This window comes from Hyla sarda, chromosome 6 (genome assembly GCF_029499605.1).
Source record: "Hyla sarda isolate aHylSar1 chromosome 6, aHylSar1.hap1, whole genome shotgun sequence".
In the NCBI taxonomy this organism is placed as follows: Eukaryota; Metazoa; Chordata; class Amphibia; order Anura; family Hylidae; genus Hyla; species Hyla sarda.
Window position 1 is genome coordinate 85,967,783 of NC_079194.1, and position 21,896 is coordinate 85,989,678.

The 21,896-nt window shown below is 44.9% G+C and overlaps 2 protein-coding genes across 2 annotated transcripts in view; one reads left to right on the forward strand and one right to left on the reverse strand.

Annotated features, from left to right (window-relative positions):
- ACTR8 (actin related protein 8) overlaps positions 1-11,755 on the reverse strand; it is a 26,042-nt gene extending 14,287 nt beyond the window's left edge. Inside the window, exons 1-5 of the mRNA XM_056524378.1 lie at positions 11,480-11,755; positions 9,184-9,354; positions 8,041-8,151; positions 3,311-3,415; positions 3,034-3,207 (exon numbers count right to left, since the gene is read on the reverse strand). Coding sequence (XP_056380353.1) covers positions 3,034-3,207; positions 3,311-3,415; positions 8,041-8,151; positions 9,184-9,354; positions 11,480-11,617 — 699 coding nt within the window. The 5' untranslated portion in view covers positions 11,618-11,755. The remainder of the gene's footprint in view (positions 1-3,033; positions 3,208-3,310; positions 3,416-8,040; positions 8,152-9,183; positions 9,355-11,479) is intronic.
- SELENOK (selenoprotein K) lies at positions 11,686-21,559 on the forward strand. Its single transcript, XM_056524379.1, has 5 exons — positions 11,686-11,846; positions 14,542-14,632; positions 16,388-16,471; positions 19,259-19,348; positions 20,578-21,559. The coding sequence occupies exons 1-5, from the start codon at positions 11,828-11,830 to the stop codon at positions 20,579-20,581; spliced, it is 288 nt and encodes a 95-aa protein (XP_056380354.1). The 5' UTR covers positions 11,686-11,827; the 3' UTR covers positions 20,582-21,559.
- Positions 21,560-21,896: the final 337 nt, after the last annotated feature.

Consider the following 21,896-nt stretch of genomic DNA (forward strand, 5'->3'; position numbering starts at 1 on the left):
GCTCAGTGTGTCCGCTCATGACTGCCGGCGGGAAATCCGCCACTATGAGTGGAAACACAAAGCTACCCAGCCGCTGCAGGGAGCTCATTATCGTGACTGTTGGCAGGCATCCGCAGCATGTAGTATGCTGCAGATGTGCGCCGTGTGATACTACACATTATATATTTTTATATTTTATTCTATTTATTTAATAAATGTGCTTTTATTTTATTTATTTTTTACACTTTTTTTCCCTTTTTTTTTTTTTTTTTTTTACACTTTTTTATACTTATTGTTTTCATACACTTTTATTTATTTAATATTTTTTTCACTTTTTGTTAATGCTTTGGAATATTTCCAAAGCATTGCACATATATGCTGCCTGGCAGGCAATAACCAGGGCAGACCTGGGGGTCCTTGTAAAGACCCCCGGCTGCCCAGGTAAGCAGCAGCACCCCGCGATCATTGCGGGGTGCTACAGGAGAGAGACAGAGGGAGCCCCCTCCCTCTGTCAAAACTCCTTACAGCTCGCAGTCGCTTCCGACCGCGGCTGTAAGGGTTAAACTGCTGGGACCGAAGTTTTCTTCGATCTCGGCAGTGTGGCAGGTCCCCGCCTGCCGGGGATTACACACAGCACCCCGCGATGCTCCCTCTGTTTGTCATAACACTTACAGCCAGCGGTCACTTCCGACCGCGGCTGTAAGGGTTAAACTGCCGGAACCGAAGTTTACTTCGGTCCCGGCATTGCGGCAGGGTCCCGGCTGTGTGTTACAGCAGAGTCCCTGCCGAGATCTCGTGGGTACACTGTGCAGCACCCACAAGAACCATGGACCAGTATACACGTCCTGGTGCAGGAACGTTCATCCTGCCTGGACGTGTATACACGTCCATGGTCGTTAAGGGGTTAAACATTCTAATTTTGGTGTACGTAGTTCCATTTTTTTAAAGTAGTAAAATAAAATAAAACCTACATAAATTGGGTATCATTGTGACCGTATGGACCTACAGAATAAAGATAAGGTGTCATTTTTACAGAAAAAGTGCACTGCATAGAAACAGATGTCCTAAAAAGTTAACAAAATTGCATTTTTTTTAAATTTTATTTCACCACACAAATAATTTTTTTTGTTTTCCGCAAATTATGTTATAAAATAAGTGACGTCGTTACACAGTTCAATTGGTGACGCAAAAAACAAGCCCTTTTATGGGTCTGTAGGTGCAAAATTGGGTTAAACTGTCTCTTTAAAACTACTCCCTTAGGCTAGGTTCAGACTATGGAATCTCCGGGTCGAAAATTTCCGCCCGGAGATTTCGAGTGCGGCCTGAATCAGTTGGCGCTAGGACCGCGCGGACACCTCAGTCTCCAATAGACTGCAATGTGTTCCGCGAGTATTTCCGCCTGAAGAAAGAGCAACCCCATTCTTCAGGCGGAAATTTCTAAGCGGATTTTCCGCTCACAAATTCCGAAGTGTGAATTTGTGAACGGAAACCCATTCACTACACTATACATTTTAGCAAGCGGAATTTCCGCCTGCAATTTCAAAGAGGAATTGCAGACGGAAATTCCGTAGTCTGAACCTAGCCTTATAGGTCAAAGTTGGCACATGATCAGCATAAGAAATCTCTAGGTGCAGTAGTAACTGGCCTTGCATGTATGCAACTTAATGCAAATTAAAGAATAGACTATTGAGAACAGTTTTGCAGCACTTTATAGTTTGTGTCATATCTGTGATTTGTTTATTGGTACAAAGAATTAAATTTAATACCGGAAAATGTTATGTAATTAAATTGTACCTGTCACGATCTCTGGAGGCAGGATATGATTAAAGGGGTACTCCCGTAGAAAAAACTTTATTATATATATCTCTCTCTATCAATTGGTGCCAGAAAGTTAAACAGATTTATAAATTACTTCTAATCTTAATCTTTCCAGTACTTTTTAGGGTCTGTATGCTACAGAGGAAATTGTTTTCTTTTAGGAACACAGAGCTTTCTGCTGACATCATGACCACAGAGCTCTCTGCTGACATCTCTGTCCATTTTAAGAACTGTCCAGAACAACACTTGTTTGCTATGGGGATTTTCTCCTGCTCTGGACAGTTCCTAAAATGCACAGAGATGTCAGCAGAGAGCTCTGTGTTTCAAAAAGAAAACCATTCTCTGTAGTATTCAGCAGCTAATAAGTACTGAAAGGATTAAGATTTTTTAATAGAAGTAATTTACAAATCTGTTTAACTTTCTGGCACCAGTTGAGTTAAAAAAAAAAAAAAAAAAAAGTACCCCTTTAAAGCTCCTGGACAGTCGCGTAGCCCGAGACTTGCACCTAGACTGACACCACCAGATGTTTTTCATTAATTCTCATGCAAAGTCCAAGGGAAATTTGTCCTCTAAAAGAGCCAGTCTCAGAGCATTTCTTGGGCTACGAGACTGTACGGGAGCTTTAAATATATCCTACCCCTGAAGATTGTGACAGGTACCCGGTTATCAGCAAAGAAAAAAATATTATCTGAATTCTTAAAGGGGTATTCCGCTGCTCATCGTTTGAAACAAACTGTTCCGAAAACTGGAGTCGGGAGCTTGTGACATCATAGCCCCACCTCCTCATGATGTCACGCCCTGCCCCCTCAATGCAAGTCTATGCATGTCTATGACAACCGCCACACCCCCTCCCATAGACTTACATTGAGAGAGGGGGGGATGTGATGTCATGAGGGGGCGGGGCTATGACATCACAACCTCCCGGCATTAACCTCCATTTATTGATCTTGAAATGTTGTATTTTGATGAGACAATTCTGTTAACATGTGTTAGGCTGGGTTCACACTACGTTTTAGCTCCCCCCTGCCGTATGCGCTCCCGTATGGGAGAAAACGTAGTGTGAACCCAGCCTAACACAGAAAATCCTGCATTCCTGTCATCAACATAAAGCAATTATCACAACATGTTTTAGGGAGTTTAAAAAAATAAACAAATAAAATATATTATACAGATTACAATGTTAACCCTTGTTATTTTAAGAAGACGTTTCTTTTACATGATACACAATGAACATACCTTTAGGTCTTTCAGTTGTATTTCTAAGAATTTCTGTATAACATGTGACCAGATAACTTCCAAATCCGCTATCACCGCAGTAAGAGAGCCCCCAGGTCCGCCATGAATATTGAGCTGGCCCCGCCGAATGGGATAGTGAATATCATACCCGTCAGCTGGATTCACAAATAACGCCTGTACAACAGATCAACTTATCAGTAAGAGAATATAAATCAGAAAATGTTCACATTAGGTTCGGTTTAAGCAAATGAATTGAAAGAGAAATTTGAGATAGTACCTCTTCTCCTACAAAGCATTCTTCATTGTGAGACGTGCTGGTCCATTTCACTCCAGAATCATGATCCAATATTGCCGGCCTTATCTGTTTATTGTATGCTCTGGCCTGAGAAGGCAAAATTAAAAAGAAACCTCTAAATAAATGTGCAAATACATCAGTTAAACTGGATTATGGAATCTTCTGGATTATTGGATGGTCATATAAAAGTGTACAAAGCTCAACTGTAAGGGCAGAGAAACTTCTGAGGGGAACTTAAAATAAAATAATAACCGTTTTATGTAAATCTTACTCGGTGTTAGAGATGAGCGAAGTTACAGTGATTCGATTCGTAACAAACTTCTCGGCTCGGCAGTTGCTGACTTTAGCCTGCATAAATTAGTTCAGCTTTCAGGTGCTCCGGTGGGCTGGACTGTATCCACCTTTTCCAGCCCACCGGAGCACCTGAAAGCTGAACGCATTTATTCAGGCTAAAGTCATCAACGGCCGAGCCGAGAAGTTCGTGACGAATTGAATTGCTCTAACTTCGCTCATCTCTACTCGATGTATCACAAAATGTTTTGCGGACCAATTCTTTGCCATTTTTGGCTTTTGTTTTTTTGCTTTTGCTAATTATTAATTTTAACACATTTACATTAATAAAATGTTTTTTTCCGTATAAAAGAAAATTAATAATAGTCAAAGATGAAAAACTGTGCTAATAAAAACTAGAACCTGTCCCACAAAGTCATGGTTCTTCTAATGTGTTGATGAAAAATGTAAAAACGAGGTCATCATCATTAACGAAGACTAAGCAGAGGCTACGTCCTTAGGACCCTTTTACAGGGCAGTATTTGCCAAAACAAAAAATAGAACCTACACAGAGAAAAGGTACAAAGAAAAAATTCCTCCGTATTTTGGACCCACTTCTGATTTTCCTGACCAAAATACTACTGAATGAAAGTGGTCCTAAAGTGGCTATCCTATAAATCATTTTCACACCAAACTCTAGAAAGGTTGTATATATCAAATCAAGTGTACTTTCCCACGGGCGGATCTTCTGCGAGTTTTCCCACAGCAGATTCCATTGGATGAAAAATCCGCCCGCAGAAAACTGTGTGAACATGCTCTAAAGGTAATTTACAATTATGGGGATACAACTATAGGGGGAAATTTATTAAAACCTGTCCAGAGTAAAAGTTGCTGAGTTGCCCATAGCAACCAATCAGACGGTTTCTTTCATTTTCCAGGCCTTTTCAAAATCTGATTGGTTGCTATGGGCAACTCAGCAACTCTAAACAGGTCATGATAAATCTCCCTCCACCATTTTTAGCCTTCATGTATGTCCCATGGTTCTACTGTTAATCTGACATCAGTCTCCTTTCCTCTCTGGCAGATGACAATATTTTCCCTAGAGAAGGTGTCACCAAACATCAAATATCCACAGGAGAGATGTTGAGTTTCTGGCCGGTGGTAGACTGACTGTTGGGACCCTCACAGATCATAAAAAAGGGCTGTCCCACATCCCCTCTGGCTGCAACTCCAATTATCCACCTAACTCTATGGGCCAGACAAATGTAGCATATCCGAACCCTGCTCATTTCATATGGGGAGGGCCAACTAAAATGGCCCAGAAGGTCCCAGAGCAACTCAAATACAGTGGTCCCTCAACATACGATGGTAATCTGTTCCAAACGGACCATCGTTTGTTGAAACCATCGCATGTTGAGGGATCCGTGCAATGTAAAGTATAGGACAGTGGTCTACAACCTGCGGACCTCCGGATGTTGCAAAACTACAACACCCAGCATGCCCGGACAGCCAACGGCTGTCCGGGCATGCTGGGTGTTGTAGTTTTGCAACATCTGGAGGTCCGCAGGTTGTAGACCACTGTTAGAGGAAGTTGTACTCACCTGTCCCCGCCGCTCCGGACCGTCACCGCTGCCCTGGATGTTGCTGTCCATCGCTGTTGCCGCGTCCCCTTGGTGTCCCCGACGCTCCAGTAAGGCCTCTGCTTCCCCGGCATCCGCGCTCTCCGTCGCCGCCATCACGTTGCTACGCACGCCGCTCCTATTGGATGACGGGACGGCGTGTGCAGCGACGTGATGACGTCAATGGAGAGCGCCGACGATGCAGAGGATCCCGAAGAGGACCCGCCGGAGCCCCGAGTACAGGTAAGTGATCGTCAGCGGACCACACGGGGCACCGTAAACGGCTATCCGGTGGCAGCTGAAGCAGTCAGCGCTGCCGGATAGCCGTTTATGCGATGGCCCCGACATTCAAAAGCATCGTATGTTGATGCTGCCTTCAACATGCGATGGCCTCTGAGAGGCCATCGCATGTTGAAATTATCGTATGTCGGGGCCATCGTAGGTCGAGGGGTCACTGTACAAATTAGAACCCTTAAAGGAGAACTGCCGGGCACAATGAAAGCTTTCCTTATACTTTTAAACCTTGCCGCATTTGTCTGGATTAGGCTATGCAGGGGTTGCCGGAAGCTCAGTAGTTCTCTCTGATAGTGTGAGCCCATAGAGCTGCATTAGGCAGCCATCTTTAGGCTTGGAACATCATCATGTACCATCATGCAATGGGAGGTTTTTCTCCCTCCCGTCACCCTCCAATACTCTTCAGAGCAACCACCCCTCCATGAATATGTATGAGGGCATTGCATACTGAGCCCAATTATTAACAATCTCCCCCTCATTCATCACAAATGAATAGCAGAGCTCTGCCAGGGCGAGGGAACACTGTTCCCTGCCCGGGCGCCCAGCGCTTCTATGCTTTCCTATAGCTGAGCTCTTCAGATGTAGAAGAGTTGAGCTTGTACAGTGTAGCAGAGCTGACATCAGGTGTTGCACCACTACATTTGTCATAGTTATACAGTGATCCCTCAACTTACAATGGCCTCAACATACAATAGTTTCAACATACAATGGTCTTTTCTGGACCATTGTAACTTGAAACCAGACTCAACATACAATGTACAGACAGTCCAGACCTGTGAGTGTCAATGGCCGGAAGAACTGACCAATCAGAATGGACATTCACTGGTAAAACCCCTGTATTACTGAAGTGCATGCACTGACTGGTGTCTGGTACCGCCCCCTACAGTACAGGGAGGTATTACATGCTCTGTACTCTTTACCTGTGCCAGGGTTACCTGCTCCTTTGGACATCAGGTGAGGGCGGCTCCATGTTATTTTTTTAGGACATTGCATGTACTGTACAGGACCCTGAAGAAGCTCCTGTCCTCTACATAGGCCAGTAATTCCCAACCAGGGTGCCGCCAGCTGTTGCAAAACTACAACTCCCAGCATGCCCGGACAGCCAAAGGCTGTCCGTGCATGCTGGGAGTTGTAGTTTTGCAACAGCTGGCGGCACCCTGGTTGGGAAACACTGACAGACAGTGATTACAGCTCCCTGCAGATCTTTCTTACTTTTATATGTAAGGATTTGCTTTATCTCTATTAGTTATCTACTTATTTTTCTTTAATCCTCACTTTTTCCTATTTTTGGATGACATTTTGGTGCCTTTAGAACCAATTACCAGGTTTCCAGAGTTCTGTTCTCAACATACAATGGTTTCAACATACAATGGTCGTCCTGGAACCAATTAATATTGTAACTTGAGGGACCACTGTATATACCAAGAAAAAAATTGAGCTACAAAACTCCAGATAAAATGTAACACATTTTATTTATCATCATTAAAAATAGAAACATGAGGTATAACACACAAGGACACACCAATAAAAAACACTCAGTGGGATACTAGGCAAATTTGGTACAAATTCATGTAGTATATGAAATATATTACACATAGGTTATTTATATACCCTATTTCCTATCTATTGCTCACAGTCAATGGTATAGCGTGCATGTAATAATGCGCACGCCTTACTACAATGATCTTAAAGGGGTTCTCCGCTGCTTACACATCTTTTCCCCTATCCAAGGGATAGGGGATAAGATGCCTGATGGGGGGAGATGCCTGATGGGGGGAGATACTGCTCTCAACAGTCCGATTGCCCTGATGCGATATTGCCATCAACAATAAATCTAATACATTCTACTTTCATCTGCTTATTGTTGACACTCCAGTCTATAAATACGATGCTGTTAAAATCCTGCTATAATGTCCTCAACGTTTCGCCGTCGTACCGGCTTTGTCAAAGGAAATGAGGTTACTGGCATATCAACGCTATGCCCGTCCTAATATAACTTCCTGTGTACGTAACATCATGTATAGTGTTGGACCAATCAGACGTCAAGACATCATCATTCCATGTATCGAGCAATCTTCTCTTCCTTGTGGCGTGTCATTCCAGCTTGTTGTTTGCTCCCAGCTCTCGCGGGATCTCGTTCCCTACAGTGCAGATCTCGCGCATGTCTCCTATGAGGTTGTGACTTTGCGCATGTAAACGGACTTAGTACCTCTGCCATGGTAACCAATTCTCAGGACATTTGTTATTATGTGGGATAACACAGCATCACCATCCTCGTGATCAGTGTGTGGGGGGGGGGGGGGCGTCAAGGGTGAAGAATCCCAGTAGTCAGACTTCCACCAATCACCTATCCTGTGGATATCATTTATAGGAAAACTCCTTTAACAGTGGGACAACCGCATTAAAACCAATAACCACCTCCTGATATCCCACAAAAGGTATTTCATATACAGTGCATTCAATACAAAGTATCAATTTTAAAACACTGCCAAGAGGGCAGCAGATTCTGAGGCCCTCCTGATCACGTACCTGCTCCGGCACTGCAGGAATACGTCTGGTCCCATTAGACATCTTTTTGGACCAGATGGCTTGATCCACCATTTTGAGTCCATTTTGTCTCTGCTCATTGCTTTGCGGCCTCTTTAAAAAAAAAAAAAAGTGAAAAAAATGACAAAGCTAAAATCCTTTTCTGATGTTGTATAATCGTTTGGCTTTGCAGACTGTAATAAGGACAGTTGTGGAATACAATTCTGTTAGGCCAGGATCACACTACAGACTTTCCAACCATAATTGGTCGGAAATTCTCCTGCATGAAGCTAACCTGTAGGTGAATGGGATTTCCCTGAACCTTTTGACACTGCAGAATTTTCTGTATTTCCACCAGAGAATTCAGAGCAAAGAATTTCACCAGAACATTGAACCTGCTCAATGTTCTGGTGGAATCCGCTCCGCAGACATTGACGTCTATGGGGACACCAATGTCTCTCCAGTCATGCACGGAGATCACGGGGGTCTCAGCGGCAGGGCTCCCCGCGATCAGACATCTTATCCCCAATTCTTGGGATCCATGGATAGGGAATAAGATGTCTATGGCCGGAATACCCCGTTTAAATGTACATTAGATTTTTTTTTTTTTACTTTCTTTAACATTTTATCTTGATTTTTACAAGGAGCAGGAAACATCCTTTTACTTATTTTTATAGTTGTAGATAATATAATAAAAGTACTTCACTACAAAATAGAAGGTTTTCAGTAAGAGAACACTACTGTATATCAATATGGACACAGGTATGAAGCCTTAGGGCAGGGTTTCCCAACCAGGGTGCCTCCAGCTATTGCAAATCTAAATGCATGCTAGGAGTTGTAGTTTTGCAACATCTGGAGGCACCCTGGTTGGAAAACACTGCCCTATGGCGAGTTCACAAGCTATTACCAGCAGCAGGTTTCACGCTACCATTGATTTGAATGGGTCCACAGACAGTCGGCAATAGTGTCAGACTTGCGGACTGTCCATGGACCCATTTAAATCAATGATAGCGTAATTCGCAGCGGGAAACTCGCTGCCAGCTACTAGCATGTGAACGCACCCTTAGAGGCTGTAAAGAAATCTCCCCATTATATAGCTGGATCAATTCCCTGGCCATCACCTCCCATAGACTTTTTCAGACTTACATTCAGCCCCTCTCGGAGAAGCCACTTGTCACAGGAGGAAGGTTGCCCGGGTTGCTTGTGCCTCCTGGCTATAACATGAGGGATCGCTGCTGGGTGAGTGTCTGTAGCTCTGCCAATGCGCAAAGTGTTGGATCCGGGGTGTATGACCAGAACATAGTCGCTCTGTATATGCTGCACAAGAAAGGAACATTACATTTATTATAAGGCCAGGTTTACACAACACAAATTTTTCTACACAAATTTTATTTTAGGAGCAGATATCCCGCAAAATGAACCCCTAACAATCAGCAGAACTAGGGGGCAAAAGCACTTACTGAAGACAGTTCTGTGGCCCTTTCACTGCAGTACCTGAAACAGTGACACCCATACATATGTGGCTGCCCCTAGTACTGCAGCGCAGCTATGATCTCCTGCATTAGGCCTCATTCACACTTGCATACCTCATTAGTAGGGGATGCATTAAAAAGAGAACTAGAACGGCTTCTGTTCTACTTTTTCACGGTCATGGTTTGCCAAATACTGAGTAAGGTCTGTGACTTTTTTGGTCTGCATTTTCAGCCTTAAAAAAATATACAAATAAAAAAAAAGGCACTTTTTGAGCCGTATATGGCCGAAAACTGACTTCACCTGATTTAAATGGCCATAACATTCAACGTAAGGGGAATTACCAGCCATTTTTCCAAGTAGAATACAATAAAAAGGTCATTATGGGGGAGATTTAACAAAACCTGTCTAGAGGAAGAGTGGTGCTGTTGCCCATAGAAACCAATCAGAACACTTCTGTCATCTTTCCCAGGCTTCTTTAAAAATTAAAGAATAGCCATTTGATTGGTTGCTATGGGCAACTGCCCCACTCTTCCTCTGCACAGGTTTAGATAAATCTCCCCCTATATGGCTCAAAAGGTGGACGAAATTCCAGCATGTACCCATCTCCTGGACATAAATAAGGCTGCGATTCCACTTTTTTTTTTAATGCCCTGAAGAGCCATACTTGCTGTACGGCATTTTGTGGCCACATCAATAGGGAAGTATGAAACAACATACCTGCACCAACCTTTTGTGGTATTTTTATGCTCAGGGTTTGGCTACTTTCATAAGGAGGAATTTCTCTGCGGGAATATTCTGCTTAGAAATTCCACTGCAGCAGAGTCCCAATGAAATCAATGGGATTCTGCTGCACTGCACGACAGATGTTTCTGCTGCGGAAATCCCGACTTCAGCATCTGCAAAAAGACTATTCATGTCTATTCCTCTCTCGGACTCTGCTTGGAAATGTATTGCTGTATATGAGATGGGAATAACCCATGTAAACATGTCCTTAATGTCCCAAAATTGCAGCAGGGAGGGCCAAGGGGGACCTGGAGTGACAGGGACACAGTAGTAGGCACACATTTTAAATCTTGGCATATTTTCTCCCACTTCTATGAGAGGAAAAAACAAAACATGCCCCCTCCCATAGACTTGCATTGAGCGGGCATGGCCGTGATGTCATGAGGGGCATGACTAAGGGAGCGTACCCCGAAACGTAGCGTCAGACCTCTGGATCCGATCAGTGGTGTGTAAGATCTCTGCCAGTCGGTCAGCTTGTAACATCGAAGCGGTGCGAAGCGAGAGGAAAAAACTTGCAAACAATAAAGAAACATGCTTTGAAGCTACGAATTAGTAAGTGAATCTTCTTTGTATTGAAGTAAAGCTGTGCATACACCATACCCATATTACTGGAAAAATGGTTTGATAAATCTCCCCCATAATATCTGCACAGTACATTACCTAGACAGGGGAGCACTCGGAAATGCGCCGTCTCATAGACAGCAATGCATTTCAGTGCGGACTCCACTGAAATAATAGACAGCTCTATACTTTCTGCAGACTCAGAAATCAGGATTTCCGCAGCAGAAAATTCCACCGTGTGCACAGTGCAGCAGAATCCCATTGATATGAATAAGACTCTGCTGCTGCGGAATCTCCATTGTGTGAATTTACCCTATACTGGGAAGTTACACCGCCATCATTCCTCTGGGTGGTATAGTTACAGCACAGCATACATTTGGGTATCTTTCTATACATCTCCTGGCACATTGCTGTGATACAGATGTAAATCAAGCCTGACCCAACCAATAGCTCTCTAGCTATTACAAAACTACATCTCCCAGCATGCCCTGACTGTGTAAGAATTCTTCCAGCACAAGTCGGTAGACAGCCTACACAACTTATCACTTCATATATCTATAGGTAGAGAGGCGCCTCCATTCATTGCGACACCAGTTCCGTTGTCATAGTAACACGGGGCTGTCACCTCTTGCAGGGGCTCAGGGATGGCTGCCGGCACTATAGGCCTCTTCACTCCCCGCTGCTCCTTCTCTTTCTCTCTGCCGTTCTCCGGTTCTCCCTTCTCAGCCTGTGTCATAGCGGCCTCCGGGCTCCTGCCGCGCATGCGCTACGTAACCTTTTAGAGAGCGGGCATCGGCGGCCAACCAGGAGCTATCCCCGGGAGAGCGGCCGAGCAGCAGCTATTCCAAGGTGACAGACGGCGAGAAAGGTTCCAACTGCTGCAGCCAATCAGCTGCTTCCACCTCCTGGGTCATGTGATCAGGATATCCTGAAGAACGGCAGGGACTGAGTCACCATCTCGAACGGTGACAACATGGTGTATATCGCGAACGGTAAGAGCGGCCGCTGTGTGTGTACAGAGCATTGTGTGAGCGGTAGTGTGGATGGGGAGGAGGGTTATGTGTATAGTACGTGTACAGAGCTGCAATGATGAGAGTGGTAGTACCAGTCCCCCTGCTCTGTAGGTGGTAGGCTATAACAGCCTTGACCGGCAGGTAGTAATAGCCTCACTGTAAATAGTAACAGGTCCCCCTGTAGGTAGTAACAGACCCCCCTCCTACCCTTGTAGATAGTAACAGACCCCCCTCCTACCCCTGTAGGTAGTCACAGACCCCCCTCCTACCCCTGTAGGTAGTCACAGACCCCCCCTCCTACCCCTGTAGGTAGTAACAGACCCCCCCCCTCCTACCCCTGTAGGTAGTAACAGACCCCCCCCCTCCTACCCCTGTAGGTAGTAACAGACCCCCCTCCTACCCCTGTAGGTAGTAACAGACCCCCCTCCTACCCCTGTAGGTAGTCACAGACCCCCCTCCTACCCCTGTAGGTAGTAACAGCCTTTCCACTGTAGCCAGGAACATCCTTTCCTCTGAAGGTAGTATCAGCCCCCCCTGTAGGTAGTAGAACACCCCCCCCCCCCTTTTGTAGGTAGTATCAGCCCCTTATGTAGGTAGTAGAATCGCCCTGTAGGTAGAAGAAGGCCCCCCCCCCACCTCTGTAGGTAGCATCAGCCTCTTCTGTAGGTAATAGAATCCCCCTGTACGTAGTATCAGCCCCTTCTGTAGGTAGAACCCCCCCCCCCCTTAGGTAGTATTAGCTCCTTCTGTAGGTAGAAGAAGCCCCCCCGTATGTAGAAGAAGCCCCCCCCTGTAGGTAGCATAGGTAGCATCAGCCCCTTCTGTAGGTAGTAGAATCGCCCTGTAGGTAGTAGAAGCCCCCCCTGTAGGTAGCATCAGCCCCTTCTGTAGGTAGCAGAATCGCCCTGTAGGTAGAAGAAGCCCCCCCTGTAGGTAGCATCAGCCTCTTCTGTAGGTAGTAGAAGCCCCCCCTGTAGGTAGCATCAGCCCCTTCTGTAGGTAGTAGAAGCCCCCCTGTAGGTAGCATCAGCCCCCCTGTAGGTAGTAGAAGCCCCTTCTATAGGTAATGTCCCGACACTCATATACTGCAAAGCCCTGTTCTCTGTAAAATGTTGCTCCTTCGTCCATAACATGGTGTCCTATGGAGGAGCATGTGCCATTGACATTACTCTGCCTCCTCTGCTCTTCTCTCAATCAGAGTGTAAGACCATGGAAGAGGTGGAGTAATGTTACACGCTCCTTCATAATGTGAAAGAAAACTTGCAATCTTGTATGAGAGGTCAAATTAGAACGAAACATCACTTAATTTTTATTGCTAATAAAAATCAAATACTTATTTTCACATGATGAGAATAGGATTGGAATTCTTCTGGTGCACCCACAACTATTAGAGAGTGCCTTATTTTCAGCCTTTAAAGGAAATCTATCATCAGCGTCACCTTTCGGTATAGACTGGTAGTGCAGGTGACACAGATGACAACCATACTTACCTGATCCTGTGCTGTGCTCCCTTCCACTATTTTCCTCTCTACCTTCCGTTTCAGGGCCGACTTGGAGCACGGGTGGAGCTTCCTGACGTCACCGCTGCTGTTTGCTAGCAGAGAGACCCAGCAGAGAAGCAGCAGAGGGGACATCAGGAAGATCCGCCCATGTTTCAAGCGTCCTGGAATGGAACATACAGAGGTAAATAGTGGGAGAACAGAACTGGATCAGGTAAGTATGGTTGTCATCATTGTCACCTGCACTACCTGTCTTTACTGAAAGGTTATTACAGGTGACACTGATGAGAGATTTCCTTAAAGCTCCTTCATAGGACACAATCTTATGGACCGGGGAGCCGAGGGCCAATGTTAGTATGTTCTCGGTTTCGGCTGTCTTTCGTAGCTGGGAGGAGCTGCGAGTCTGCCTATCTGTGACAACCCACCTACAGGACCACACCACTTATTTAATTTATTTTATTTGCCTCTTTACCTTCTAGGAGCCATAATCCTCTTTTTTTTTTTTTTTTTTTTTTTTTTTTTTTTTTCAATCTACAGGGCCACATGAGGGCTTGTGTTTTTTGCAGAACCAACTGTTTTTCACAGCCTTTATATAATATATAACGTCCCCCTGTTTCCCACAATTTTGCAACCTTTTGGGGGTTTTGGTTTTTATGCCATTCACCATTTGGTAAAAGCTGACACATTCTGTTTATTCTTTAAGGAAGGATGATTACAGGAATGAAATTTTTTATGGTCTTTATTATGTTTCACATTTTGACCCCTATAATGTTTTTTATTTTTGTTTCTACAGAGCTGTGTGGGGCTCATTTCTTCAGGTGTGGTGATTATGATGTCATACATTTTTTTGTTCTAACCCATAGCCCTAGGTGCCAGCAGTTAAAAAAAAAATAAAAATAATCAGAGACCCCCTTTAAATCCTTTTAGCTTACCAGCCTATGCTGTAAGTAGATTTTTCACGGTTAGTAAGTATAGTTAACAGTGTAGCGCCACCTGTAAAGCAAAATTGCCTAATGTTTGAGACTGATAACTGGAGAGGTACCCTGCCTCTGCAGCATCTATGCGTCACCTCTGGTTTGGTATCTGACTCGCTTTGAAGGTGGAGCTGCACTTTAACATCCGTTTTTCTTTGTTATTTAATTTTCAGTGAATAAATCCTAAATCTTTTTCTTTAGGACAAGTGTTGGATGGCCAGCAGAGATCTCCATGGAGGCTGTCCTTTATCACAGACCTGTTCTGGGGAATCACAGACTTTGTTGTCTTGTTGTAAGTATCAGCCGATTATTAGGTTTCTTAGTTCACTAGGATTTGTTACTTGCTGATCGGTGTGCGTGAACTTTACGGACCCCCCACTGATGTCTGGAATGGAAGGAGGTGGTTCTTCAGCTTTTTCTCTATAATGCCTCTCTAGTCTAGGCTCAGTGCACTAAACTGCAGCTTCATTCAAGTAACTACAACCTGCTGCAATACCTGCTCAGGGGTGTGGACATTTAAAAAAAAAAAAAAAAAACTACTTGTCCAAGGGACTAAAATGAAGCACAATCCACTTATCCTGGTACATAAAATAATTTCAACCAAAATAATACGTAAATAAGGTCTTTATTAATAGAAACTTAACAGGCAGACCAGTATGTCACCCCATTAGGTGGCTAGGGCCCCTGATAATTAAGTCTGCCCCATTAAGTAGGTAGTCCCTCCTTCTGGAAGGTATGTCCCTTTATCAGGTAGGTACGTCCCCTCATCAGGTAAGTAGGCAAGTAGGGCTCCCCTAGTAAGTAGATAATGCCCCAGATAGATATCCCCCCCCCCCCAGCTGGTAGGAATGGTGGGCTCCCCCAGTAGGCAGACAGAGCCCCAGAAAGATATATCCCCCATTAGGTAGAGCTCCCCCATATGTGGACAGGTCCGCAGATAGATATGACCCCCATCAGATAGGGCTCTTCAGTAGGTAGTCAGACCCCCAGATAGATATGACCTCCATCTGGTAGGGCTCCCCAGTAGGTAGTCAGACCCCCAGATTGATATGACCCCCATCAGGTAGGGCTCCCCAGTAGGTACACAATCCCCCATATAGATATGACCCCCATCTGGTAGGGCTTCCCAGTAGGTACATAGGCCCCATATAGATATGACCCCCATCAGGTAGGGCTCCCCAGTAGGTACACAGTCCCCCATATAGATATGACTCCCATCACTGATGGGGATCATATCTATCTGGGGGCCTGTCTACCTACTGGGGAGCCCTACCTGATGGTTAGGTGGGGCTTCCCAGTAGGTAGAAAGGCCCTGAGATAGATATGACCCCCAAACAATTATACCCCCAAAGTTTCAACCTTGGTGCCTCCAGCTGTTGCAAAACTTCAACAGCCTTTGGCTGTCCGGGCATGCTGAGAGTTGTAGTTTTGCAACAGCTGGAGGCACCAAGGTTGGGAAGCAGATAAGTAGATGGGTTAGCCCTTAGTGGTAGGCAGGTACTCCATTATATAGTAAGTAGCCAGGTTTGAGTAACTAACTCACTGCTACTTACATCTCCCTGTTTCCTGCGGGGATTTCCTGGCAGAGGTGCGCGCAGTGAGTGACGTCATCGAACGCATCGGGCAGGACGTCAGCGTCCCGTTGTCCTGCGCGGCACGTGCGATGACATCACTCATCGAGCACACCTTCGCCAGGAAGGCTGCAGCATACACATGCGGCGTATTGCAGTTTAGTCTTTCCCCATCATAAGTGAATTCCTCTGGCATTAAGCGCTGCTTGCCCGAAGCAGGGCTAAATGCCTGACGGATTCACCTGCCTGGCGCCCAGAACTGCATGTCCCGGGCGTCGGGCGATACAATTCCCACATTCCTGCTGCTATATAAACTTACAAAATATCAGACAGAGTTGTCAGTCCTTTCATGTAAATTCAGAAAGGATAGAAAGCTCAGCATCCATAGAACAAATATGATGGAGTATTGTAGGTAAATCTAAAGAATGATTAAGTCTGATTATTATTATTATTATTATTTTTTTTTTTATCTTTAGCTTTCAGAGTATGGTTCGACCTGACCTGACAAGAAGGGGGGGCTCGAGCTCCATATCAAGCTCAAGATATGATGATGGAAGAGGGTAATGTATTACATGGTTGCTGCATCATTGCAGTGTCACTGTATCTGCATGTAAAATATTCACGGTTTTCCTGGTCCAGATGAGGAGACTTACCGTATATACTCGAGTATAAGCCGAGGCCCCTAATTTCACCCCAAAAACACGGGAAAAGTTATTGACTATACTATAAGCCTAGGGTGGGAAATACAGGGTGATGATCATCCCCCCCTGTCATCATCCAGACCCCCGTCATCATCACCCTGTCATCATACCCCTCGTCATCATCCCCCCCCCCCTTCATCATCACCGCCTATCAATCCCTTCAATCAGTGGTCTTCAACCTGCGGACCTCCAGATGTTGCAAAACTACAACTCCCAGCATGCCCAGACAGCCATCGGCTGTTATAGTTATGAAACCTCTGGAGGTCCGCAGGTTGAAGACCACTGCGGCCTTCGTCATCATCCAGACCCCCCCTTTAGTTTTCTATTCGCCTCCCCTCGGTGGGAAGGAAGGGTGAGCTGGTCCGGGCCATCTATGCTGCAGGGACCGTCCGGTGGGGAGGGTTAGTCATTCCGGGCTGTCCATCTTCACCGGGAGGCCCTCTTCTCCGCTCCGGGCCCGGCCCCGAACTAGTGACGTTGCCTTGACGACGACGCACAGGGACGTCCCTGCGCATGAACGTCGCTGTGCGTCATCGTCAAGGCAACGTCACTAGTCCAAGCATGCTGGGAGTTGTAGTTTTGCAACATCTGGAGGTCTGCAGGTTGAAGACCACTGAGAAGGAATGGACAGGCGGCGAGTTCACTCGAGTATAAGCCGAGGGGGGGGGCGTTTTCAGCACGAAAAATTGTGCTAAAAAACTCTGCTTATACTCGAGTATATATGGTATTAAAAAAAAAAAACACTTTGGCGTTCAGTTGATCACCACAGGCCCGTCTGCTGGAACCTCTGGTTGCTGAAGGCCATATGTTTTCCCGGTAGTGGCTGCGGCAATAGATACCGCTTATTTAGTTATTCAGCCTGTCTCCTGCAGTCTTTTGCCTTTTCTAATAGAAGTGGTCCCAAGCAGGGAATTGCCCTCCATGTTGTTCCAGTGCCCTAATACAATATACAGACTGGTCGGGACTTTTTTTTTTTTGTTCCAATTTCTGGAAAAAAAAATGTTCCAGAACTTGCTCTGGCTCTGAAGCATGTGTTGAATGCTGCATAAAAAACAGCATTTCCTTACATATGTAATGAGAAAAATAGCAAATAATTACTGAGCTTTAAGGATTACTGTTTTAATTTCCACTTTAGTGCCAGAAAGGCACAAAAAGGGGCAACTGAGCAGAACGGGGACACTGAACAGAATAACAATAAATGTCAAATGGACACAAAGTAGGCTCTTTATTATGTTTCTATTTGCCATTTATTGACCGCTTTAGTTCTGTTCTTTTCCTGGGCGCCCCATTTAATCATTTATTGGGACATTTATCAAAATCTGTGTCAGATCACTTCTTTAATTTTTGAAAAGGCCTCTGACAAAAAAAAAAAAAAAAGTGATCTGATTGGTTACTATGGGCAACACATCAACGTTTTCTCTGTACAGCTTTTGATAAATGTCTGCTTAGAGCTTCCACTGACCAGAACGTTGTACTTGTGCAGCCTCTCTGCTCAATTGTTTCCAACCATCAGGGATTTGCAGAGAAGGGAAAGGCCTTATATGCTTTGTCCTGCATTATATCCTGACTCTTGAATGCTCTTACAGACCATCTTCTTGACGTCACTGGACCAATCTGTATCAAAATTTAAGAGACAAGATTGCAGTGTTTCGAGGATTAGGCTAGGTTCACATTGACGTTGTCTTCTTTCCTGTTCAGGGTTCACTTGGCTTTTATTTTACTTTTTTTCCTTGAGCAGAACAGACCCTGAAAAGGTTTGGAACACAACGGACACTGCCAGGTCTCAATGGACCCCATTAACTTGTATGCTCTATTTATTTATTTTTTCTCCGCTAAACTCCCGTCGTTCTGACAGAATTGTCAACTGAACTCCTAATAGCGGAGTCCAACAGCAATGTGAACAAGCCCTTAGAAGTGCCACCTCCTGCATCTGTGCAGAGCTTGAGCTTTCCTGTTTACTTTTAATCATTTTACTATCTCCCTTCATGGCACCTGTTGTTGGCCTGGGTGGGAAATCAGATGAGCTGACTGAAGGGGCACGGTTTTTTTACACAGCTTTGTGCTTTTGGCAGTGGCTGTGCCTTGTATTCAGCTCTATCTAATACACTTGAATGTTATTAAAGGGGTACTCCAGCGCTTAGACATCTTATCCCCTATCCAAAGGATAGGGGATAAGATGCCTGATCGCGGGGGGTCCCGCCGCTGGGGACCCCCATGATCTTGCACGCCGCACCCCGTGTTCGCTCTGGGTCTGATTACTGTCGATCACGGGGCTGGAGAGTTGTGACGTCACTGCTCCGCCCCCCACGTGACGTCATGCTCCGCCCCCTCAATGCAAGCCTATGGTAGGGGGCGTGACAGCTCCGGGGACTGATTTTAACGGGGTGCAGCGTGCACGATCACGGGGGTCCCCGGCGGCGGGACCCCCGCGATCAGGCATCTTATCCCCTATCCTTTGGATAGGGGATAAGATGTCTAAGCGCAGGAGTACCCCTTTAAGCTGCAAAACCAGGCCCAGCCACAACCAAATGTCTCTGCTAGCTTTAATATATTTACCTATGCTCTGCTACTTATTTTCTTTCTTCAGTAAGTCCTAGTACTGAGATATCTCTAAATCATCTTATTACTGTATATCATATATTGCAGTCCTCCAGGAAATCCAAGGCGTAGAATGGGACGAATAAACCATGGCTCTGGCCCCAGCCCACCACCGATGGCAGGAGGTGGATGAGGAAGGTATGTGTCTCATCTAAATAGATATATATATATATATATATATATATATATATATATATATATATATATATATATATATATATATATATATAATATAATATAATATAATATAATATAATATAATATAATATAATATAATATAATATAATATAATATAATATATATATATATATATATATATATATATATATATATATATATATATATATATATATATATATATATAATATATATAGAAAATTGTTGCCAGAAAAAGACCAAATCTAGCCTACATACCATTTTACAGCGTAAACAACATAACAAAATACTTTGTGTGAACATTACCTAATTCTACCCCTTTTACCTTTTGGAGCACGTCCTAGTAATACATTTTAAAGGGTTGAAGGGTTGTCTGGGTTTATTTATCCTATATGCCCGGGCTGCCACAAATAAAAAAAATTAAAACCATTCCATATAGAAAAAACCCAGCAGAATGGAGCACTCACCCCAATGCAGGTATAGACAAGAACTTCTTTATTGTTCAAATTGATAGCAGACACGGGCTGGTGACAGGGAGCCTGTCTGCTTCAATGAGTGGAGCGATTGCTTGGTGGGAGAGAGATCAATCTCCAACTAATGCAACAGCTGTAGGCACCCTAATTGAAAACCACACTGATTTGAATGGATGCAGCTCATTTTTGTTTCAATGGGTGGGGTGGCTGATGTGTGGGAGGGAGGCAAATGGAATTGTGGGATTTGTAGTCAAAACAAGAAAAGTCAAACAGGAAATACCAGTTCACAAAAAGCTAGCCACAGTGTTATGGTAATCTCACAACATAGCCATTCAGCCCCAAGACAAGCGCAGATCCTTCCTAAGCATGTCCATTACTGTCTGCCAGGTACGTACTAAATCACTTTATGCTGGATAACCCCTTTAACCCCTTCGCTCTCGTCCTCCAGTCTTCTTCCTGTTGCCCGGGCCATCGCTGCGGCCAGCTATTAGCAGCATGCAGTGTGACACGTCGGGGCTGTAGGATGGGAGAGCGGGCGGCGTAGTTTAGTGTTATTTTTTAAGTATTTTTCTAATCGTAGAAAACCCCTTTAAATGGAGATAAGTTGCAGTTCCAGTCACAACCTAGAGACAAAATGGTTTCTGTTTCAACTATGCTATTTGTTTGGTGTATTATACGTGCATTGTTCTGTGTTGAGAGACTAACCTATTTATATAGAATATCCTTTTTGTTTTGCAGGTAAACGCCTGCTCCTGGAAGCAGGCAACAAGAGAAGAACATGAAGCAGTGAAAGGAGCAAAAAGAAAGAGCACATTATCCTGTTCATGGTTTTTCTCTACCTGTGCGACGCTCTGCAGCCTTGTAGACGTATGATGTTATTCTGGGCAATCCTTATCCAGGATCCAGCATGACTGATGAAGCATATGTAAAACTGTAAATTTACTTTTTGTAGTACTCTGTGTCTTATTTGACTGAAGTTAGAACATGGGCAAAGTATGATCGGAAGGGTTGGGATGCCAACTGTGTAATCCCATCGTCTACGACATCTGAAGTGAATCTGAAGATGACTCTTGAATCCGTCAATAGCACAATGCCACTTTGCATGTCATATTATTTATTTTTTATGGTACATTATTGGTTCTTCATGTAGGCCTTACCAGCATTGTAATAGTTTCTGATATACTGTCCTAATAGTGAGCCACCATTAGGGCTGGGTGGTATACCGGTTCATACCGAATACCGAAATTTTTGTGCTGCACGATATGAATTTTAACCTATACCACAATTCCGGTTTGGCCCCTCCCCCTCGGGAAAGAATGAATTATCAGCCCAGCGCTGTGCTGTCCCCATCAGGGAACTAATCATATGTAACCCGCGAGCGCTGTTCTGCCCCCCTCCAATTATCAGCCCAGCGCTACTACTCACATATGTCACCCGCAAGCGCTGCCCTCCTGGTCCTCCTGTTTGTTGCGACCGCCGGCGCTGACACTCTATACCAGTGGTCTTCGACCTCCAGATGTTGCAAAACTACAACTCCCAGCATGCCCGGACAGCCGTTGGCTGTCCGGGCTTGCTGGGAGTTATAGTTTTGCAACATTTGGAGGTCTGCAGATTGCAAACCACTGCTCTATACTGTATCCCTATGCCCGGGCTGCAAAAGGTAAACAAAATAAACTTTAACTCACCTTCCCCGTCGGTCCGGACTTGCTTCCCAGGGAATGGAACGTCGGAAAGCCGTCAGCCTATCACCGGCCGCAGCGATGTTCCACCTCGGCCGGTGATAGGCTGAGCCCACTGTCATGTAAGGAGCCGGCTTCTTACATGACAGTGGGCTCAGCCTATCACCGGCCGAGACAGAACATCTCTGCAGCCGGTGATAGGCTGACGGCTGTCTGATGTTCACGTCCCCAGCGTAAGGCCGACGTCGGAACATGCGTTAGTTTTATTTTGTTTACCTTTTGCAGCCCGGGCATAGGGATACAGCATAGGGATACCGCACAGTATAGAGAGTGTCCGCGCCGGCGGCCGCAATAAACAGGAGCACGAGGAGAGCAGCG